The sequence below is a fragment of the Portunus trituberculatus genome, chromosome 49 (assembly GCF_017591435.1).
Source record: "Portunus trituberculatus isolate SZX2019 chromosome 49, ASM1759143v1, whole genome shotgun sequence".
NCBI classification, from domain to species: domain Eukaryota; kingdom Metazoa; phylum Arthropoda; class Malacostraca; order Decapoda; family Portunidae; genus Portunus; species Portunus trituberculatus.
Window position 1 is genome coordinate 8,215,360 of NC_059303.1, and position 15,749 is coordinate 8,231,108.

Sequence of the window (15,749 nt, forward strand, 5' to 3'; positions counted from 1 at the left end):
AGGAACACATGACAAGAACTGAATTTTCGAGAGTGTGAGTGAAGTTAGTGTGACAGGCGGGATGATGCACGTGAAGGCCATAATTATAAAGGCGGTGTCACACTAGCACTTTTTCCGTCGATTAATGCGATTTCCGTCGATTTTTCAACGTTCCGCATGAACTTCTCGCATGAATTTGTCAGACGATAGGGATCGTTTCCGTCTGCAAATTTTCCGCCTTTGTTTACATACCAAGACCAAGACCACAAGACTTGCCGCGTCTCCTCAACCTGCTTCTACGTGCATTGGTGGATCTGTGGGATCGTCGAAGCCCGAAAACAACAACAACAACAACAACAACAACGTGCATTGGTTCTACCACTAACCATGAACGCATCCATGCACGCTTTTTTGGCTTGTTTAGCTCGTCTAAGTTTCGTAATACACAGTATTACGTTCAGAGCAGCGTATCTTTCCCGCAGCGTGGCCTCCATGTTTGTGTTTACATTGTGTTGGCGGGAAGTGACGACGGAAAGTGACGACGAAACACCGTTTGTGTGTGACAGGCCGCAGCCAAAATATTGTCGATTTTCTGAAAAACGACGGAAAAAGTAGACGGAAAAAGTGCTAGTGTGACACCGCCTTAAGGGAAGGAAGAGGACTGTCGGCTACGGGTGCTTCCCAAACATCTTGATGGATAATACCAGGTGAAGGGAATGGAAGAGATGGAAAGAGAGTGTTTGCTAATTGTGCTTCCCGTCTGATAACAATATCAGAATACAACCAGAATACATTAGCGGAAAGGTGTAAAAAGCCATTTAGTTAACATATATGTGACTATCCTTGCATGTGTAATGTCTACATATATATATATATATATATATATATATATATATATATATATATATATATATATATATATATATATATATATATATATATATATATATATATATATATATATATATATATATATATATATATATATATATATATATATATATATATATATATATATATATATATATATATATATATATATATATATATATATATATATATATATATATATATATATATATATATATATATATATATATATATATATATATATATATATATATATATATATATATATATATATATACTTACCTTTGTCACCTGTCATTCCTATCAATAAGTTTATCTATGGATTCCAATCATATCATCTACCATCCTCTCTGATAAGCAACTTTATTTGATTTAATTTTTGTTTTATCACTGTGATGAAGCTTGAATCCATAACTTCTTATCTTATGTAGATTGTTAACTATGAGGCTATTTTGTCTACGTATCCTTTCTTATACTCGTATTCTAAATACAACTTAAGACTTTGATCATATCCTCTGCCTATCTTCGCCTTTGTAACAGTTATAGATTATAGAATATATGAAAAAAGAAACTCGTAGTACACTAAGTGTCTACGAGATTACTTGAGAAGGGAGCTTGTGAAAGAAAGTGTTGACTCATACGCTTCACAAACATCTGTCTTGCCTTCCTTACTCCTTGCCACATTTACACATTTACACTCTCTCTCTCTCTCTCTCTCTCTCTCTCTCTCTCTCTCTCTCTCTCTCTCTCTCTCTCTCTCTCTCTCTCTCTCTCTCTCTCTCTCTCTCTCTCTCTCTCTCTCTCTCTCTCTCTCTCTCTCTCTCTCGCCATCACACCCCCCTTGGCCCACTCTTTCACTCCCCGACGATGCTCCCTCCACCTGTGCAGGCCTCTCGTTGGCTGCACCTGGCCTCGCCCCAACACCTGCTCCACTAAATGAGTTCTGGTATTTGAATATGATAATCACGGGAAAAATAAATGAAGTACAGGTTAGAAGTGTATTCGGTAGAAGTAAACGTGACGATGATAGGGATGGTGGTGGCGGCGATGGTAATAACTGTGTGCACTGTCTGATTGACTGTGCAAATGCTCGTGAGTCATACCATATATTTTTTCCCCACACATGTGGACGTGTCATATACTGGGAGAGTGGTATAGCACACACACACACACACACACACACACACACACACACACACACACACACACACACACACACACACACACACACACACACACACACATGATGTTAAAAAATTTAGTTTCCCGCAAAGATGTGTTGAGACTTGGAACAGTTTGAGTGAGGAAGTGGTATCAGCAAAGAGTGTACATAGTTTTAAAGAAAAATTGGATAAGTGTAGATATGGAGACGGGACCACACGAGCATAAAGCCCAGGCCCTGTAAAACTACAACTAGGTAAATACACACACACACACACACACACACACACACACACACACACACACACACACACACCACGTAGTGTAGTGGTTAGCACGCTCGACTCACAATCGAGAGGCCCGGGTTCGAGTCCTGGCGCGGCGAGGCAAATGGGCAAGCCTCTTAATGTGTGGCCCCCTGTTCACCTAGCAGTAAATAGGTACGGGATGTAACTCGAGGGGTTGTGGCCTCGCTTTCCCGGTGTGTGGAGTGTGTTGTGGTCTCAGTCCTACCCGAAGATCGGTCTATGAGCTCTGAGCTCACTCCGTAATGGGGAAGACTGGCTGGGTGACCAGCAGACGACCGAGGTGAATTACACACACACACACACACACACCACGTAGTGTAGTGGTTAGCACGCTCGGCTCACAACCGAGATGGCCCGGGTTCGAGTCCCGGAAAGCGGCGGGGCAAATGGGCAAGCCTCTTAATGTGTAGCCCCTGTTCACCTAGCAGTAAATAGGTACAAGATGTAACTCGAGGGGTTGTGGCCTCGCTTTTCCGGTGTGTGGAGTGTGTTGTGGTTTCAGTCCTACCCGAAGATCGGTCTATGAGGCCTGAGCTCGCTCTGTAATGGGGAAGACTGGCTGAGTGACCAGCAGACGACCGTGGTGAATTACACTGCCGTCACTGTATGCGCACCTCACTCTCTCCTCATCTGCATATTGCCTCCAGTACGGTAGTTCATGACTCTTATCCGTATTTATTATTTTTTTTACCTTTATCGCTGGTTTGACCATCTAGCTTATTTTGCTCTTCTTCTTCTTCTTCTTCTTCTTCTTCTTCTTCTTCTTCTTCTTCTTCTTCTTCTTCTTCTTCTTCTTCTTCTTCTTCTTCTTCTTTCTTCTTCATCATCATCTTTTTCTTCTTCTTCTTCTTCTTCTTCTTCTTCTTCTTCTTCTTCTTCTTCTTCTTCTTCTTCTTCTTCTTCTTTCATTTCTTCCATCGATTTCTTCCTTTCATTCTTCCCAAGTATCCTACAAAAAAAAAAAAAAATAATAGAGATTCAGTTGGCTCGGTCGGCGCCTCACGCCCGGAGCGGGATGAGAGATGTGGCTGAGTTGTTATCACTGTGGAATGGGTGACAGGGGCAGGGTGTGTGTTGTGTGGCGCAGGGAGGCAGTGATGGGAGTGTGGCGGAAACCGTGTCACCCACAGGGCAGGGCGGTGTATGCTACGACACCTCCCAAAAAAACTTATACGAAGGGAGGTAGAGGCAGAGACAGGAGGAATGTTAAAGGGGATGGTGGAGGTGCTTGGTCTGGGACGCGCGCCAAATTTAGCCAACCTGCAATGCTCGCGCCCAAGGAGGCTGCCTCTGGAAGGCCCACACGACCTGCAGGTCACCTTGTAATGGTGTGTTTCGTTAAAAGTGCAACGCTTTCACTGGCGGTACAACGCACTGTCTCTTTACACTTACATGGTATTTACCTGAAAATATTACCATGCTTATGCGCCTTTTTCCATCAGACTAAGTGATTAACTAACTAATATAATAAATGATAATAAAAGGAAATAGGATTATAAAATGAGTCATATGCATATAGAAAAAAAGTACAATGAAAACTTCAGCAAGAATCTGGGGAAATTTTTATATAGGAGCACTATACGAGGCGGAGGTCCACAGTGACATGGCGAACACCCCGCTCTAGCAGCTAATAAGTGCATGACGCTCAGACCTGTGTGAATGCCTCTCTGGCGCCACCCATTCAACTTGACACCTGCCAGGAGCTGATTACCTGCTGCAAGAGAGAGAGAGAGAGAGATGGCCGCGTGATAGAGTACGAGTATTTAGCCAAGACGAGAGAAGGGAAGACACAAGAGGGAAAATAAAGGAAGGAGGAAGAAAGGAAATGAGAGAGAATAAGGCGAGTACTTAAGAGAAGAGTAGAAATAATGAGGGAGGTTGTAAAGCACGACCAACGAGATGTTATGCCCTCACACTAAGGCAACCATGGCACACTGTCCACCTCCCGCTGCGTGGCGACTCTGTGTGATGGTGATATACGTAGCAGATAATGGCTCTAACTGTAATGATGTTGATGGTGGTGGTGGTGGTGCTGGTGACGATAATGATGGTGGTAATGTTGGCTTTGGTGATGATGATGATGATGATGATGATGATGATGATGGTGATGATGATAATGATAGTAATGATAATAATGATAATTATGATGATGATGATAATAATAATGATAATAATAATAATAATAATAATAATAATAATAATAATAATAATAATAATAATAACAATAATAATGATTCACATGCTTTCAAATTTTACAAAAATGTTCCCACTCATTACTATTGTTGTCAAAGGTGTCACGGAGGAGAGCGGGGGCGGGACAGGTAAAGTAGGCAGGGCGAGGCGGGGCGGGGCGGGGCGTGGTGAACCACAACATCGACCTGTCGCCAGCACGGTGGCTACACCTCCCACCTGTTGTAGGTCACGGCGGTGGTATGGTGGGCGAAGTGTTCAGCGACTGCCTCGCTCATATAGTACGGTGGAGAGGAATCAGCTGGTGCAAGAGATCGCTTGGTGAAATTATTGCTTCATTATCTTAAATGAAAAAAAGTTACCTGTATTATTGCAGGTGTGTTCCGATTAGCAAATTATCACCTGTGGCGAAAATTATATGAAGTATAATACAAGGATAACTTTATGATGCAAGCGAGTGAAGTACAAGCAATCCATCCGTGAGTTACTGGGGATCAATACTTGTACGCCTCCGTGATGATGTGATCAGGCTGCGAGGGGAGGCTGTGATCGTTCATGGAGTCTGGAAGCTGCTGCACATGTCCTCTGTGAAGGACAAGCGGAAACACGTTACAATGATACATAAAAAATGTTTGTAGAACAAAGAAAACGTGAGTGTTGAAGAACGTTTATCCTTTTTATCTCCGCTAGGAATATCCTCTATAAACCCAACGTCGCTGCCTGGCATACAAAACTTCTCCTGCTGTGTTCCATGAGAAAGATTGGTAACGTGCTGCCTTCACAGGTGAGACTCATCCACGCAGCGATGGTGAGGTGTGGTATGGCATCGTCCAGAGTGAAATGTGTTATATATACAGCATAGCATGATGAAGTGCTGCAAGGAGCGAGAATTCCGCAACTGGTTATCAGCTGTCAGTTTGTCGCTCGCTCGCAGTTACCTCATACTGAAGTGGAAGGGGAGGTACAGGAGTGTGTGAAGGCTGTGGTAAGATCGACTGCCGTGACCTGCAGAGTGGGAATTACACCAACACATGAGGAATGTTAATTAATAACGTGTCAAGCATTGCGATTGATACAGATTGACAAGAATTCTGACATAATCAGGTAAAGGTCATTACTTTGAAACCCAGACTCCCGTGTGTGTGTGTGTGTGTGTGTGTGTGTGTGTGTGTGTGTGTGTGTGTGTGTGTGTGTGTGTGTGTGTGTGTGTGTGTGTGTGTGTGTGTGTGTGTGTCCATTGAAATATTAGAGATATGAATGTAGATTTTCAAGCAGTGTCGTTTGAGGCTTGGTAAAAAGTTAACTGTATCTCGAAGCCCATCATCTCCCTGTCTGTTGGGATGCATGAGGTGCATGTGTGTTGCCTGCGTGACGTGGAAGGTTGCTGCATCACTCACAACCTGCAGACACCTTTGTCGTTCAAGAAATGCTGAGACAGTTTCGTTCAATCCAATGTCAAATATCACAAGGGTCCTGTGATCCCTTTGTTGTCCGCTACTATACCAGATAAAGAAAATAAATTATAATCTCTCTCTCTCTCTCTCTCTCTCTCTCTCTCTCTCTCTCTCTCTCTCTCTCTCTCTCTCTCTCTCTCTTTCTCCCCTCTAAAATGGCTCCTGGATTTAAAACATGATGTAGCTTATTGATAACGTAATCGATTTTATGTGAATGATACTTGTTTTCTGTTGATCAACGCACTTATTGCAAGGATAGCTCGCGTTTTTCCTCAAGATCTGACAGCCACGCATTCCCTGGGACACCATTCAAACCGAGGCCCGGGAGCCACTTTAGAGTAGACAGACTATAGTAACGCAGTCTGTCCTCCTTTGTTACAGGAAGTAAGAGGTGCAGGAGGCTGGCGGCGAGATGACGGGGCTGAGACAGAGGCTTCTGACGGAGGCGTGGGGGGGCACCTGGCACCGCATGTGGCGCACGAAGAAAGTGGCATCAGGCGTCATGGAGACACCTCTAAGCCGCTGCCTCTCCACCCTGGATATCACCCTGCTTGGTTAGTGCTATCTTCCTTATCCACATCTCTCTCTCTCTCTCTCTCTCTCTCTCTCTCTCTCTCTCTCTCTCTCTCTCTCTCTCTCTCTCTCTCTTTGTCATTTTTTTGCTCTTTTTTCTTTCCTTCTCTTATCTTCTCGCCTTCTGTGTTTCCTACAGTTAAAAACTTTAATTTGTTCCCTCCTCTACCCCTCACTCTCTCTCTCTCTCTCTCTCTCTCTCTCTCTCTCTCTCTCTCTCTCTCTCTCTCTCTCTCTCTCTCTCTTTGTAATTTTTACTGTTTTCTTTTCTTCCCCTATTTTCTCGCCTTCTGCGTTGCCTACACTTAAAAATCTTAAATCTGATCCCCCTGCCCCTCTCTCCTCTCTCTCTCTCTCTCTCTCTCTCTCTCTCTCTCTCTCTCTCTCTCTCTCTCTCTCTCTCTCTCTCTCTCTCTCCACTAAGAAAGACAATTTAGAGCGAGCATCCTTTTCTCATTTTCTTCTACCGTCGTGCAGGTATCGGACACATGGTTGGGGCGGGGATTTACGTGCTGACGGGAACTGTGGCAAAGGATACAGCTGGTCCTGGCATCGTATTGTCCTTCCTACTCGCCGGGCTCGCTTCCTTCCTCTCGGCGCTGTGCTATGCTGAGTTCGGCGCACGGGTTCCGAAGGCCGGGTCAGCGTATGTGTACACCTATGTAACCGTGGGGGAGTTCTGGGCCTTCGTGATTGGCTGGAATATCATCTTGGAGCATATGATTGGTGGGTTCCCTGAGTTGAGTCAGATAGTGTTCTGTTTCTACTTGTATTTTCCTCTTCTACACAAGCGCTTATTCGTAACTTATTCGTATATTCTTCTAGTACGAGGAAAGTTTGACTTTTTGGATGTAGCTTAAGCAGTTATCATTATTACCATCATTGTTTATCTTCTGTCATTCCTTACCTGTGTGTGTGTGTGTGTGCGTTTGCAGGCGCGGCGTCGGTGGCACGAGCTTGGTCAGGCTATGTGGACTCCTTCTTCGACAAAGCGCTCAGTAACTTCACGATGTCAACCATTGGACAGATGCACGCGGGGTATTTGGCATCCTACCCTGACTTCCTTGCCTTCTTCGTTACTCTGATATACTGCAGCTTCCTCACTCTGGGCGTCAAGGGCTCGGCGTACTTCAACTCTATCTTCACACTCATTAACCTCTGCGTCATGAGTTTTGTGGTCATAGTGGGCATGTACTTCGCTGACTTCACTAACTGGACCAGTGGCGATGGATTCTTGCCATTCGGGTTCTCTGGGATCATCTCCGGGGCAGCTACTTGCTTTTACGCCTTCGTTGGTTTCGACAGCATTGCCACAGCGGGAGAGGAAGCCAAGGAACCCGCCAAATCCATCCCAAGGGCCACACTAGTGTCCATGAGTGTGGTGACTGCTGGCTACGTGCTGGTGGGAGCCACACTCACCCTCATGGTGCCATATTACAGCCTCAATCCCGCTGCCGCCATACCTGACGCCTTTGCAGCTCATGGCGCCACGTGGGCTAAGTATGTGGTGAGCATCGGGGCACTGTGCGGGATGACCACCACACTTTTCGGCTCTCTGTTCAGTCTGCCGCGGTGCGTGTATGCCATGGCGGTGGACGGCCTTGTCTTCTCCTGGCTCGCCCGCGTCTCTGATAAAACCAAGGTAAGTTAACGTCCGTATTCAGAAAACCTATCTTCTCTCATCATGACCATTCTCAAATACCACAGAGATAAATACCCGTGTTCTCAAGATTGTCTCTCTTGTAGATAATGAAATGATTTTGTTAATGTCATTATAGAACCGTAAAAAAACACGTTATTTAAACTGAAACCTTTTGAAAATAGTTAGAATGTGGTGCATAAGAGTTTCAGAATATGATCCTATTGTGCACACCTCGTCTTTCATCCATTGGACTCACTTCCTTCATTCATACCATGTGGATTACTATACCTATTCATCCATTCATACCTGCGTGTCCCTCCCGTGGCCTGGTGCGCCGCTTTTCATCCCGTGTGTCTCTTTCAGGTGCCCATCATCACGCTGCTGTTGTGCGGGTTCTTCTCGGCGCTGATTGCTCTTCTCTTCGACATCGAGAAGCTGGTGGAGTTTATGAGCATCGGTACTTTGATGGCCTACACAATCGTCAGCGCCTCGGTCATTATACTGCGTTATCAGCCGGCCTCTAGGTATAGTAATCCCCATCCGCCCCCCCGTACACCCTCTCTCTCTCTCTCTCTCTCTCTCTCTCTCTCTCTCTCTCTCAAAGTAAACATGATTCTACATATATCGTAATGATACTCACGATCACAAGTGTTTTTGCTTAGTAATTACATGGAAATAAAACCGCTGGAATGAACACACGCGCGAGCCCCCGCCCATGTACGTGCTTGTGGGTGTATGTATGTGTGTGTAATTCACTGTTTGATCTGCTGCAGTCTCTGACGAGACAGCCAGACGTTACCCTACGGAACGAGCTCAGAGCTCAATATTTCCGATCTTCGGATAGGCCTGAGACCAGGCACACACCACACACCGGGACAAGGTCACAACTCGTCGATTTACATCCCGTACCTACTCACTGCTTGGTGAACAGGGCCTACACGTGAAAGGAGACACACCCAAATATCTCCACCCGGCCGGGGAATCGAACCCCGGTCCTCTGGCTTGTGAAGCCAGCGCTCTAACCACTGAGCTACCGGACCGTGTGTGTGTGTGTGTGTGTGTGTGTGTGTGTGTGTGTATATGTGTGTGTGTGTGTGTGTGTGTGTGTGTGTGTGTGTGTGTGTGTGTGTGTGTGTGTGTGTGTGTGTGTGTGTGCTGCTCTTCCTTCGTAAAGGCTAGAGAGTAAATATAATCGTACACACCTTTGGTCATTAGTAAGCTAACCTTTCGTATACTCTCTTTCCACTGTGTTTACTATCTTCCTGCAGTCCTTAGTCCATTGATCTGCTGGAGACGTGTCAGTTGTGGAGTGTTGTAAAAGGCTCTACAATTAAGGAAAACACAAAAAGCACTCAATAAATGCGAAAAAGGTTATGTGATTTCTCCCTCACACTGAGCTCATGTCTTCTCCAGGTGTAACATCAAGAGTCCCTCGCACACCCAGATCGCCACACCAACGCCCGTGGGTCCACCATCGCCCACTACACCCATGGAGGATACTATGAAGGTACAGAGCTAGAATTGTTCCTACTAGTATCTTTAAGACAGTTCAGTTACTCCATCCCTGCTGCTGGCACACGTATAACTTTTTTTTTTTTTCCCTCTCTCCATCCTCAACTTTGCCGCCCGCTATCCTTTTCCCTCCGCACACTGACTCATTTCCCTTAACTAATGGTAATGCTGTTGGAAATAAAACATTCTCTCTCTCTCTCTCTCTCTCTCTCTCTCTCTCTCTCCCGTCCTTCCTTCCTTCGTTCCAGTAATCCCTCGCTTGTTCAGTATTCCTCAGATACGTGCTCTCTTCTGGGTTCGTGCTCTTCCCTCGTCCTGAATGACCCGCCCGTGAGTACAGACGTATTATCACGGGAATCTGGAAGCTCAGTCATGAACAACCGAGTGCACTTAACAATTTGGGGCTCGTGTGTCTTCTCTCTTTCTCTTGTTGTGTTGCCGAGTGGGTGTGATGATGCTGATTCTGAATGAAACGCAAGATGAGAGAGAGAGAGAGAGAGAGAGAGAGAGAATTTTCGGACATTTAAGCGGTTTCTTCGAGTATCGCTTGGCTTCGTGCTAGTGTAAAAGACGTAAGACGCGAGTGGTTTTTCTCTCAAACTTACAGCAAGACGTCTTTACGGTGATAGTCTTCATTGCTCGAGTCTGTTTTTGTGGAGTTGACATGTATTGTACTGGACTTACAAGACGACGTACCTTGTTTCCTACTGCCGAAGTTTCTAGTGCTGTTTTTATTCTATTTTTTTAATCTTTTTTATCGCTTGATTTCTGCTGGCACGCGTAACAATGTGCACCAGTTATACTCTTTAGCAGTTCGCGGTGAAGAGTGAAAAGTGTTGACATCCTTCTGTATTGAGTATCTAAACTTTTATCCTACTCAGGGCGAAGGTGGAGAGCTGCGGTCAAGTTTCCGGTGGCTCCTTCCAGTAATAGGACAGCGGGAGGCAGGCGTGGTGGTGGCGTGGACTGTGGTGGTATTCACGATGATAAGCGCCGCCCTCTGTTCCCTCCTTCAGTTTGGCAGTGACTTCCTGGCTCTGCCCTACCCTGCTGTGTGGGCGGTCTTCCTTGCTATTGTTCTTATCATCGCCCTTATATTCAGTGAGTGTGTTTATACTTTCGGATTATGCAAATACCAGTTCGTTTGTCATATCATCATCTTTTTCTTCCTCCTTTTCTTCTCGGCAATTATGTCGTATTAGATCCTGTGATGAGTGTTTCCTTTATGTTATGTAATATGATGTTCAAGACGGCAAAATTTATGAAGATTCTAGTAGGCTAACAGGCACAGTCGTTCTCTGATAAGGAGGAAGAGTTGGAAGAAAGGAGTGGCAGAGTCAAAATGATGGAGTCAGACAGTGGTTCTTGAAGAATTACTCGCACCTGCAGAAGATGAGTACTTTATAGGAATAAGAACAGAATCCGTGCAGGCTTTCTGTGTGTGAGGGCTACTTCGTGTCACCTGACGGAGACGCACTACCTGTGAACTTAACACCTGGTGCCGGTATATTTAGTGACGTGTCCTAAAAAGTGTCTTTTTTCGAATGTATTTTCTTTACATGGGCCAGCACGTTTGGTCTTGCTTTCTTTTTCCTATGTGGCATTTACCCCCCCCCCCTCCCCACACTTTTCTTATAGCCAGGAAATCACTTTTTTTTTTCTTTTTTTTTGTTCCGAGGAATGAAGACAAGAAAAGAAGGAAGGATGTTCACTTCACTAGAATGTATAGCAGGCCATAATCATAGCGATTACAACCTGATCCCCAACTGTTTCCTTGAGACTGTAACACAACTGATGGATGGATATTGCCACCCAGTGCTAATGCTTGAGTAATGTAAGTAAATGACGTCTAATTTTGCAGGTGTGGTGGTAATAACAGCTCACCACCAAAACGAATTGATTCTCTCGTTCAGAGTGCCGTTGGTGCCCCTGTTACCTCTCACCTCCATTTTCTTCAACGTGGGCCTCATGATGCATCTGAACCCCATGACTTGGTTGCGCTTCATCGTCTGGATGGTGCTGGGTAAGAATGTGTTATTTTTCACTTTACAATTCCCTTTTTCGCATACCAAGGAAGTATCAAGAACAAGTAATGATGCAATGCTGAGATACGTTATAAAAAAGGAGACAGCCAAATACATAACAAGATGCATGATTGCCCTTTCACTCCCTTTGCGAGACGCAGCGATAAGCCGATAACCTTGGCGGTTCCAGCTACAGACCCACGGGATGTGCGACCAATGAATATAATTCCAACATATGAAATAATTATCTGTTATTTACTGGCAGTTGTGCTGTTAATTTGGGAAGATTATTATTATTTTTTTCATTATAAGTGCTCACATTTTATGAAACTCTCTCTCTCTCTCTCTCTCTCTCTCTCTCTCTCTCTCTCTCTCTCTCCAGGATTGGTCCTGTACTTTGCATATGGACAGCATCACTCCCGGGAAGGAGAGCCTGTGAGCAGCTACTCCACTTTGCTGAGCGAACCCGCCCCAGCTGGCAACACTGTGTTCGGATCGGTGCAACATACGCTGTCTCATGTAACGGCAAAAATTGCCTCGGCCGCTTCAGAAGACAAGAAACCCATTGTGGAACAGGATGAGGCAGGCAACGACGATCTGTGAGATGTGCCGCCTTGTCCCTCCATGACAGTCAGCTGATGGCGATGGTTTGATGGATCATGGATGGATGCGCTTTGGAGGGTGGGTTCGTATAGCGTGGTTCGTAGCAAAAGTTCTTATCTTCGGTCTCCTTTTTTCTCCGAGAATGATGGCTCATGTCGGGAATTTAGGATGTATAGGGTGTAGAGTATGAACTAAGAAGATGAAGGAATGCTGCAAATGATGATTATCGATAGGTGAAAACATGGCAAAGGAATTACCCTTGTTGGAATAGGCCGTGCTGTGCCCATCAGCAGAAAAGAAAAGGTAAGATGACAGTGTAACCCGTCAGAACAATCATTCGGCGTGTTTGTTACATATGCGTTACTCATATACCAAAGGGGAGATATAACTACCGTATGTCGAAGTTTTATACGTCTTTGTGGAAGAATGGTCAGATTTCCAGAGGTGTATACAATAGCCGTGGGTGGGCCTTTCAACTGTAAAGAATATTTAAAAGCTCATACTGTAACCACCGTTCCTTCATAATGTGGTCTATGACGCCCTCTAAATAAAGTTAACATTGCATTTTAATGTGTTCAAACTTAAATGGTCTTATTAAAAGGGTAGGTATGAGAAAGGTGAGGATATTGGTGCTACTGCCTAAGATAAGTACGGGATTTCCGAAATACATCAGTTTAACATGATGGAGTGGTTACATTGAAATATTGGGAATGAGGGTATTTTGGTAACAAAGTATAAAAAAGTGAGGTTCTTCTGTAGTTACAAACTATTTGTCTCATAGATGTCAGTCACTATTTTCATCTGAAAATGTACGAGTACCTACTGTATTTTATATGCTTAAGTTCCTTAAATATATCTATACGTATAATAAGACATACCAGCATCATGGTGTTGGCTGGCAGGGGTGTCTTAACATTGCTGGTAAATATGATGTCACTTTTTAAGAAAAACTATTTTACAAAGGCTATTCAGAATATCAAGGACATGACTGCTATTGTATCTTATATTCAAGCCCTCCTCAAATCATTATGTGTAGCTTTGTACTATGTTGATTTCTTTTGCCCGAGAAGGTGCAGTACTATGTAAGTGCTAATCAAAATTCACACTGAACGGTGTTGGTGTTAGTGTTAGGTATTGGGCATGGTGTGGTATGGTGGTCTCGAGTCTTAAACAGCAAGAATTATTAAACCACTACTTGATTTTTGACAATTGTCTTTGTGTTATTGAACAGTTTGGCTGAGGGATTTTTTTTAAGTAAGTTTGGATATGCATTTGAAATAAGTGCTGTATGTTCCTTTAACAGTGAGGCTAATGAGGTACATAAAAAATGGTCACTTTAAGATCTTGATTTTGGTTTATGTGCTTCTGATACAGATTTTGAGACATGCACTTCAGGAAGAGCCAAATTATACTGTTATTCACTTACATCAGATGAAGTAATGTAAGTGTGACTGAAAACCACGTTTATATCTTAGAGAACAAATTAATTCTTTTGTGAGAAAGTTAATCTGTGTTTTTAAAAAGTAAGAATTATTCAAAAGAAAATTAAGAGAAGGCATTTGTTTTTGGGATTTATGGCTTCCTGATGTATAACTTTTTTTATTATAACTTCCTGCGTAACCTATATGTTTCTCTAACAATATATAATCATGTGTACATATATCCCAATGATGACAGATCCACTGCAAAGCATTGGATGACAGTGGATGGCAGCATGTAAGTGTTTGTACCTAACTGATATAAAATTGTGTATGTCTGCACCAGCAAGGGTTACTTCCAGTAATGGTTGTCCCATGGATTATATATATATATATATATATATATATATATATATATATATATATATATATATATATATATATATATATATATATATATATATATATATATTTTTTTTTTTTTTTTTTTTTTTTTTTTTTTTTTTTTATTATGTCAATTCTTATCCTCCAAAACTGCTGGTACAGCTTAGTATCCCACTGAAACTGGCTGGTTGTGTGAACCCATCCAAGAAATATAGTATGTATTGCTCATTAAGAGCTTTACAAATGGCTTGAGAGCAGCTTGAAAGTCAGTCAGACTCATTACATTCATCAAATGTTTCTAAGCAATTCATTAAAAGTCATTCTGATTTTCACTTTGAAACAAAAGAAACAATCAGGACTGAATTGAAAGGACTGAAAAGATTGAATCATCATTCATTGTCATCATTATACCTGGATTGATTTTACAAAGTGATAGCTTATTCTTCAGAAGTTGTCCATATATAATGATCATGCAGTGCAAAACTTTATTTCATGTACAATCTTACAGTGATAACTAACCATGAGCTCCTTTTGTTGACTGAAGAAGTGAGGGTCTGATATTTATTGATATAGTCATGTAAGATATTTGTCTCACTGGTGTAAGATTGAAGGCAACTCTCAGAATTAAGATGTATAAACTTGATTTGTATTATTAGTTGGCAAAAATATCAGAAATCTATTGTTATAAGACATTTCATTGTTACCTGAGGAACAATTTCAGATGGCATGAAAACATCTGAAGATATTCCCAAGGTTGGAATGCCATCATATAGGTCTTACATTTCAAATGTTGTTTCAAAATCTACAAGACTATCAACATAAATTAATGAAATGCATCAAAGGTCTTTGAAGAAACAGAACACTAATCATGCATATTAGTAAAGAAGAGGATAGAGCAATGTATGTAATCCCAGATTACTCTGTAACCTTGAATTAGAAGAGTGCAAGGTTGCCTGTTGTGTGGCTACTCATACTCTGTTGTGTGCTGAAGTTTTACTTACAGGAGCTTTTATAGACCATCATTCAGGGGTTTTGTAAGGAGTTGATGGGCTACCAGACTGTTTTACTGTTTCATGTTGTACATAAGAGTTTATTTATATGTGTAATAGTCTAATAGTAATACATATTTATTTGTATATATTAACAGAATTGTATGCAGAAAGAATATATGATTAATCTGTAGCTTTTTCTTGTTTCTTCAATTATACCTCAGAAATAATGTTTAATCACTTCATATAATTTTTATTGAAAGCTGAAAGTACAAAGTAGTAAGTAGTATGTACTGAGACATCTTTTGTGCTGCTAAAAATAGTTTGAATGAATAGTAGTTGTACTGTGCAAGAAAAAAAGGGTGTAATGTGTGTGTGTGTGTGTGTGTGTGTGTGTGTAAACAATATATATGTATTATTTAGTGGAAACTCAGAGATGACCAGCTTAATTTAGAGAGATATAGCATTGCTACTCACTAATGTTTAGGGATATAGATTTGTATTCTGTGTTGCACCCTTTTTTATTCAGCACAACATTATATAAGTTTTAAAGAGTGCACGCAAATATATATACACATATGAACATACACATGCACACGTACACGCACATGCACATGCACGAGCATAAAGCCCAGGCCCTGT

At 42.6% G+C, this 15,749-nt stretch overlaps 1 protein-coding gene across 5 annotated transcripts in view; it reads left to right on the forward strand.

The window, feature by feature from the left end:
- Nucleotides 1–14,132, forward strand: part of LOC123499405 (cationic amino acid transporter 4-like) — a 17,455-nt gene extending 3,323 nt beyond the window's left edge. For 2 of the 5 annotated variants that reach the window (XM_045247362.1, XM_045247360.1), the window contains exons 2-10: nt 6,344–6,516; nt 7,013–7,261; nt 7,471–8,177; nt 8,541–8,701; nt 9,591–9,684; nt 9,957–10,019; nt 10,571–10,790; nt 11,551–11,712; nt 12,096–14,132. In XM_045247362.1, coding sequence (XP_045103297.1) covers nt 6,375–6,516; nt 7,013–7,261; nt 7,471–8,177; nt 8,541–8,701; nt 9,591–9,684; nt 9,957–10,019; nt 10,571–10,790; nt 11,551–11,712; nt 12,096–12,316 — 2,019 coding nt within the window. In that variant the 5' untranslated portion in view covers nt 6,344–6,374 and the 3' untranslated portion in view covers nt 12,317–14,132. Of the gene's footprint in view, nt 1–5,438; nt 5,613–6,323; nt 6,517–7,012; nt 7,262–7,470; nt 8,178–8,540; nt 8,702–9,590; nt 9,685–9,956; nt 10,020–10,570; nt 10,791–11,550; nt 11,713–12,095 lie in introns of those variants that run through there. The other 3 variants (XM_045247361.1, XM_045247363.1, XM_045247364.1) reach the window with 3 other exon arrangements.
- Nucleotides 14,133–15,749: the final 1,617 nt, after the last annotated feature.